Source organism: Merops nubicus, unplaced genomic scaffold, assembly GCF_000691845.1.
Source record: "Merops nubicus isolate BGI_N331 unplaced genomic scaffold, ASM69184v1 scaffold25521, whole genome shotgun sequence".
In the NCBI taxonomy this organism is placed as follows: domain Eukaryota; kingdom Metazoa; phylum Chordata; class Aves; order Coraciiformes; family Meropidae; genus Merops; species Merops nubicus.
The window spans coordinates 1-7182 of NW_008588081.1; the positions used below are offsets into that span (position 1 = coordinate 1).

The 7182-nt window shown below is 60.1% G+C and overlaps 1 protein-coding gene across 1 annotated transcript; it reads right to left on the reverse strand.

Moving 5' to 3' along the window:
* Positions 1 to 92: 92 nt before the first annotated feature.
* On the reverse strand, positions 93 to 6900 carry EIF4G1 (eukaryotic translation initiation factor 4 gamma, 1). Its single transcript, XM_008949165.1, has 21 exons — positions 6829 to 6900; positions 6441 to 6578; positions 6076 to 6249; positions 5798 to 5995; positions 5392 to 5538; positions 5061 to 5297; positions 4875 to 4979; positions 4331 to 4481; positions 4121 to 4221; positions 3915 to 4017; positions 3692 to 3794; positions 2844 to 3100; positions 2633 to 2748; positions 2324 to 2496; positions 2042 to 2167; positions 1869 to 1950; positions 1026 to 1124; positions 775 to 909; positions 603 to 684; positions 392 to 532; positions 93 to 274 (listed from the first exon to the last, which is right to left on the reverse strand). The coding sequence occupies exons 1-21, from the start codon at positions 6877 to 6879 to the stop codon at positions 93 to 95; spliced, it is 2901 nt and encodes a 966-aa protein (XP_008947413.1). The 5' UTR covers positions 6880 to 6900.
* Positions 6901 to 7182: the final 282 nt, after the last annotated feature.

A 7182-nucleotide genomic window follows, 5' to 3' on the forward strand; every position in this document is an offset into this window, starting at 1 on the left:
TCCAGGGGGGCTGGGGGTGGGAGGGGATGGAGTTGCTCCTCGGGGTGCCCTGCTCTCTCTCCCTGCTTCCTCTTCCTCCTCCTCATGGCTGCTCAGTTGTTGTCCGACTCATCCTCGGCCTCCCGGAGCCAGGTGAAAAAGGCTGTCACCGATTTGAGAGCCACCCCTTTGCCCTGCTGCTCGGCCGGATCCTTGCTGGACTCCCACTTGTAGAAAGCCTCCTCCTTGATGACGTCCTCATCGTAGAGGGCATCAAAGAACATCCGCAGCAAGTCTAGGGGAGGTACAAACGGAGACCCTGCCATCTCCAGCTGAAAGCCACCCTGCTGGGCTGGGGACATGCCTGCCAACCCCCTCCACAGCCCACCCACCCACCACACACCACACTCACTAGGAGGCTGGTCCAGCTTCACCACCAAGGCTTGCAGGGCATAGAGGGCCTGGAGCTCCTTCTGCTCATCCCGCAGGTACTTCTGCAGCAGCTTGGCCTGGTTGCGGATGACCATGGCATCCACGCGGTAGGGGTTCTCGACTGCAGGAGACGGGGTGTGAGGGGGGCGGTGCGGGCAGGGAACCCCTCCCGACCTCCCCCTGGTACTCACAGATGATGGCCGAGTGGCACACAGACGTCATCAGGGCCCTGATAAATGTGTTGGATGAGACCTGCTGCTCGCTCAGGTTGCCCTGCGGGAGGAGGGGAGGTAGAGGGGCGGTGAGGAGGAGAGAGCCAGCAGGGAGGCCCCAGGCCCACGGGCGTTGTGCCCACACCCTCACCTCGATCCAGTCGTGTATTCTTTGGTTGCTCGGGTTCTCCTTCAGCAGTTTGTCCATTTGCTTGCACAGCTCCTCTGAGGTCAGCTCCTTGTGGCTTGGCACGTCTGAGCTGTCCCCCATCGTGTACTCCAATTTCTGGGGGAGCAGGGAGGGATGAGCTGTTAAAGGCAGTGTGGGGGAACGCCACGCTGCCACAGCGGGACCCCCCAGACCCCCCGCCACATCCCAGCACTGCCGCAACAAACTCCCACCTGCTCTGTGACAAATTTGTTGACATCCTGGTCCTCAGGCAGGAATTCCTTCCAGCTCAGGCCTCCATCCCGCCACAGCTTGCCTACAGTCTTCTGGCTCTGCAAGACAAAGCTGCCATCAACACCCCATGCCCTCCATCTCCAGGGAGGGGGATACTGCAGCTTGACTACACCACCTCCATGACCCAGACGAGGAAAGGGATCATACAATGGGTTGGAAGTGACCTTAAATACCATCTAGTTCCAGTCCCCCTCCCATGGGCATGGACACCTCCAACTAGACCAGGTTGCTCAAAGCCCATTAGAACCCCGCCCTGAACACATTCAGTGATGGAGCACCCACAGCTTCCCTGGGCAACCTGTTCCAGTGTCTCATCACCCTCACAGTAAAGAATTTCATCCTTGTATCCAAGTCTACCCTCTTCCAGTTTAAAACCATTACCCCTCATGCTATCACTACGCCCCCTGACAAAGGGGGCCTCCCCAGCTTTCCTGTAGGCCCCCTTTAAGTACTGGAAGTCTGCTATAAGGTCTCCCTGGAGCCTTCTCTTCTGCAGGACGCACCGCCCAAACTCTCTCAGCCGGTCCTTATAGCAGAGGTGCTCCAGCCCTCTGATCATCTTCAGGGCCTCCTCTAGACTCAATTCTACAGGTCTTACTCTGGAGGCCCCAGAGCTGCAGAGAGTATTCCAGGTGGGGTCTGATAAGAGCAGAAAAGGGTGTCTCCTGCCATCACCTTTGTTGGCAAAGGGGTTCAATCCCCGCATGCCAACCTGCCCACCTCAGGCAGGCTGCCAGTCTCCGAGGTAGCGGCCAGCATCTACACAACCCCCGTGCACTTACCATGCCCTTGCACAACAAGCCCAGCACCTCAACCAGCAGCGTGGTGGCCTTCCCAATGGGCACCAGGGGCTTCGTTATCTCCCTGCAGGGCACAAGACACCTGATTGAGCTACCTGTCCCCAGGAGCCACCCTGGGACCCCACGGCAGCCCTGCAAAGGGTCACAGCCCTCACCTGAACAGCTCCTCCATGGGGATGCCTTCCTCTTGCAGGATGGGGGTGATAAGCTCAGCCAAGTACAGCCAGATGTGAGGGATATCTATCTCCATGTCTTCGGCAATCTCCAGGATCTCCCGCAGCCTGCAGGGCAGAGGGGGGCCATTTAGATCCAGCAGCTCCTGTGCCCTCAGCTGGGAGGGTCCTCAGGAGGTGGCAGCACAGAACCCTGCTCAAAGCAGGGCCAAATTCAAAGCTGGGCAAATAGCAGCTCGGAACCAGGCTGACCCAGCCCCTCACCCTTTGTAGTACTGGTCCTTGGAGAGTGTGCCTGCCTTCACCAGCTGGCACAGCAGGACCCCCATGTGCTCGCGGGAGATGGTGCTCCTCTCCAGCGTGGACTCGATGCCGTTCTGCACGAAGATGTAGAGCGAGGAGGGGCTGCCCAGCTCCTGCACACACTGCAGGGCCTCCTGCAGGGAAAAGGAGGATCAGTACTGCCCCATGGCCAGCCCCGGCTCCCCCATTCCTCATCCAAGCACCACCAGCACCCTGCCCAAAGGCCCGGCAGGCCACGTGGTGCTGTGCCAGGCCACCCCCTCCCCTCACCTTCATGTCATTTATGTGTAAGTATTCCTCTATGATCGCCTTGGATTTCTTCTCCAGCTCCTCTTCCGACAGCGCAGGCTTGGGTGATGCTGCAGGAGGCGCTGGTTCTTGTTTAACTGTGAGGAGACAGCAAGGATCAGGCGCTGCCTGGGACAGACAGGCCCCAGGACCCCGCAGGCACACCCCAGGACGCGGCTCCTCCACAGCTCACCGCCCTCTCGGCTCCTGTCCCGTTCCTCTGTCATGCTAGCAGCCTTGCGCACGGCCTCGGGGCCGCCCTGCTTCTCCCGCTCCCGGCTCCTGTCCTCCGTCTCTTTGCTGAAGCTCCTCTTGGTGAGGGCAGACCTGTTCCTGTCTGCCCGCTCCCCCCGGTCAGGACGCTCCAGGCGGTCGCTGCCCTTCTCCGAACGTGACTCCCGGTCCCCTCTGTCCCCGGCCTTCTCCGACCTGTCGCGGCTGGAGCTGTTCCTGGGTGGGAGGAGAACAAACACGACGTGAAGAGCCCATCGCCACCCTCTCTGACCCCAGAGCTCTGCGAGGCAAGGCGGCTCCCACTCCAATCCCAGCCCTTTCCAGGGCCTCTTCTAGAACCTGACCACCCTCAGGGGAGAACATTCCTCTTTCTCCCATTTCCACTCATGTCCGTCACCTTTCGCTCTGCCCCTTGGCATGGCTGAGCAGAGCCAAGCCCCATCCTGCCCACAACTTCCCCCTGCTGCAGATTGGTAAGTTTCCCCTTCGTTTTCCTCTTCCTAATAAACCAAACTCCAACTCTCCCTGGGGACCTTGTGCTCCTGCCTCTACAGGACTCCCTCCAGCCCTACCAATGTCCACCTAGTCCCAGGACCCCCACACTGGACCCGGCACCCCTGGGAGGAAGCCCAAGGTGAGGTCAAGCCTTTCCTGCCCCCAAAATCAGCTCGGACGTGGACCCCCCCCAAGCCCCCTCCCTGCCACAGGGGATTATTCCAGCCACCATACTGACTGACCACTGCCTGATTTCGATGGGTTCCTCCTTGGGCTGCAGACCCACAGGCCAAGGTAGGGCTGGCCCCTCACCTCTGCACCACGCGGCGGGACTCCATGCTCTCAGCCGACGTCGACTGCTGGAGCGCTGAGAAGCGGTTCAAGGTGCTCGTGGCTGGTCGCCCTGAATCAGATGCTGGGTGTGAAAAGAGGGGAGGTCTCAGAGTTCAGCACCTCCCTGGTACAGGAACTGCCAGGGGAAGGGCTCCTCCTCCCACCCCAGCCTGTGGACCCCAGCCAGCCCCACGCTGCCTACCCGAATCTGCGGGCTTCGCGCCAGACCCTCCGCTGCTGCCTTTGCCCCAACTCAGTCGCCCGCCCGGCGCAAAGAGCTGGTTGTTGGAGTCAATGGATCCAGGCTGCAGGAGGAAAGACAGGGTCAGCTCCAAGCCCCACACCAGGGCGGGATCCAGGACAGGCTGTGGCCAGGCTCTGCTGCCCACGCTGTCCCCCCAGCCTCACCTTGGTGATCTTTGTTAGCCGGCTGGTGTCGATGGGACGGTTGCCCTTGCTGATGGGAACCGTGTTCCAGCCATCATCCGCGACCAGGCTCCCACGTCCACCTGGGCACAAGGGGGACAGATGTAAAGCACAGCCTGGCCTCGAGCAGTGCCCAGCGGGACCAACCTCCCCTGGCAGCCTCAGGTGCCCCCGAGCATGGGCACTCACTGCTGGAGGATGGCCCGGGAGGTCCTCTCCTCTTGTCCTTTGACATGAGCTGCTGCACTTTGATGTGTTCCCGATGTTCCTCCATCTCTGCTTCCTTGTGGATCTGGTCGATTGTTTTGGGGCCCTGGTCTCCTCGCCGTGGCACCCAGCTATTCTGCAGAGGGCAGGGGAAAAGGGGACAGGGCATTGAGCTGGCTGGAGCACAGAGGCAGCCATCACACCCTCAAAGCCTCAGGCTGTTCTCCTGCCTCGGCCATCGCAGCTCACCATGAACTGTGGCAGCTTTTGGCACAAAAGGGCTCAGTTTCCAGAGCCCCCCTGCATTAAACAGCTGCCAGTTACTGTGTGCCCACGACCACTACCATGCCAACCAAGGGTTGGGGGCTAGCATGGTGTCTCTGGGGCTGGCCACAGCTTACACTCCCACCTCCCCTCGCCCGGGGGCACATGGACTGCTAGCACTCAAGAAGAGACAGGCTAGCAGCTCCATGAGACCCAGCAGGGGACAGAGGACAGTCCCCAGGTGACAGCAGGCCACAGGCCTTACCCGTCTGAGGTCAATCACATCTTGTAGCATGAAACGGATTCGTGATGACGTCTTCTTCTCTTTGATAATCTTCTCCATCTGATTGAAGTACTGGTCCATCCTGGGCTATAGAGGGACAGAGTTATGGGCACATCCCTCCCAAAGACAAAGGCAGGGCAGGGCACGGTGGGTCAGGGCAAGGGGTACCTTGGCCTTCTCAAAGTCCAAGTCCTTGCCAATGGTGGTAAGGAGGCGGCAAAGGCACTCAAGAGACTCCTCATCGTGGTTTTTGAGCAGCTTCACCACGCAGTCGTGCATGATGGCTTCTGTCAACATCTTCAGTTTGAAGAGCTCTCCAATGAATTTGATGTTGCCCAGGGATCGCCGGCGGGCCTTGTCCCGCGCCTCCTCCAGCTCGTCCTTCATGCGCGCCTTCTCCTCGGGCTGCAGGGAGGGCACAGCAGGGCAGGTCAGAGCCCAGAGCCACCCTGACGACACCCATGCCAGGCCTCAGCCACAGCCTCCCACCCCAACTCACAGCACTGGCATCGTCCATCTCCTTCTGCCGCTTCTCAAAGATCTCATCGTCGTCCTTGTCCTTCTCAAACTCCTTCTGGCAGCGGTTGAGCAGCAGCTTGCGGAAGTTCACAGTCACCGTGGGCTTGTCTGTTGTGGGCACTTTGAGCTGCAGGGAGAGGTACAACCCAGGCATGAAGCGTGAGTTGTGTCTCCCCCAAAAGCTGGCCAGCTAAGACCCAGGCAGTGCTCAAACCAGGGAAAAGCCACCCTACATCCTTTTGAGGCCCTGTTAAGAATCTGGACTCCATCCACATGCCCCAGTCTCCTCATCCCACATGGAAGAACCTGCACCATGCTGAGCTCCGCCAAGGCCCCTGAACAAACCCCTGCCAGCTCAGTGGAAGACGCCCCCAGTTCCTGCTCACCCCCATAAGGCAACGGCACATGTTAGCATAGGCAACAGAGAAGTTTGGCTCCGAGATGGCCTTCTCGAAGACGAGGTCGATGACACCCTTGAGCCGCTCCTCCGTGTCGATGGACAACTCCATCACCTGCTTCATCAACTGCTGAAACATCTGGGGTGTCAGCTTGTTCAGGATGCTGCGGACGCGGCGGAGCAGTTCCTGCAAGGACAGCAAGGTCAGCGAGAGCTGGGCACATCTCCCCCCCTGCCCTCCCACCACCCACCTACCCCAGCTCCCACCTGTGTCTTGATGTTCTCAGGATCCTCCTCCTCAGAGGCACGCTTGCTGCTGGGTTTCCAAGCCTTCTCGGCCTTGTTCAGCTTGACGTCCTCATTGAGGGACACAGTGGCAATGATTTTGCGGGGCTCCTTCCTCTGGCTCTGCTGGGAGCGGCGAGGACCCAACCCTGAGGGCTGAGACAGGAAGAAGAAATTCAGCTCTTTGCTCTGGGACCAGCCAGGCCCGCCTCCGAGGTGTCCCCACGCGCCTGCTCAGATCCTCAGTTCCATCATGGACATCAGTGGCCCAGACACAGTGGCACGAAGGCTTGATCATCACAGCGAGGCGGAAGGGGACAGCGTGGGTGAAGCAATTCGGTACTCACCAGGCCCCGGTTGCCCATGACGGGCCGGCCGAGGTTGGCGAAGGAGGGGGTGAAGTCCGGGCTGCAGTTCATGCCACTGAGGCGGATGGGGTCAAGCACCCGCAGTGGGGTCTTGTTGGCCTGCGAAGGTACACAGGGCTGAGGATGCCCGGGGGCAGAGGAGCGGGATGGATCCATCCCCCAGCCTCAGCGCCGGGACAAGGAACTGGAAAGAAGGCCCCAGAAGTGCCCCCCTATACCAACCCCAGGCTCACGGCTTGTTGCGATGCTGCAACAGAACCCTGAATGCAGCAGGCAAGTCCCTGCCTTGATAAGGCACAAGGAGGGGCCAGAGCCCCACTTTTGCGCCACCCACCCACACTCCCCCAATTTCCAGGGCCGCACCGACCTTGTCCAGCACCACATCTGTGATCTGGGGCAGCCCCTCAGGTTTCTGCATGCTGGCAAAGATAAACTGGAAGCCCAGCAGGAACTCACGGTCATACCGCTTCTTCTCCTCGGGGTTCAGTGGCTTTCATTGCTCTGTAGTGGGGGGCGGGCGAGAGGCAGACCCTGATGTGGCCTGGACCATATCCTCCACTCCGAGCTGTGGCAGGTCCAGGTACACCCCAGGGTCGAGCAGGGTGGGATGTAGACACCCACAGAGCTGTCCTAGCCTGGTACACCACAAGCACAATGCTGCTCACAGACAGAAAGCCTGATACCACCGCCTCCCTGCCTCCTGCCAGGACTCTCATGCTAG

What these genes read in the sequence shown, in the direction of transcription:
- EIF4G1 (XM_008949165.1), bottom strand. Translation starts at nt 6,879, where the DNA reads ATGCAGAAACCTGAGGGGCTGCCCCAGATCACAGATGTGGTGCTGGAC. An exon ending in TCATGGGCAACCGGGGCCTG is followed by an intron (nt 6,250 to 6,440) that starts GTGAGTACCGAA and finishes TTCCTGTCTCAG; the next exon opens with CCCTCAGGGTTGGGTCCTCG. An exon ending in ACAAATTTGTCACAGAGCAG is followed by an intron (nt 910 to 1,025) that starts GTGGGAGTTTGT and finishes CTGCTCCCCCAG; the next exon opens with AAATTGGAGTACACGATGGG.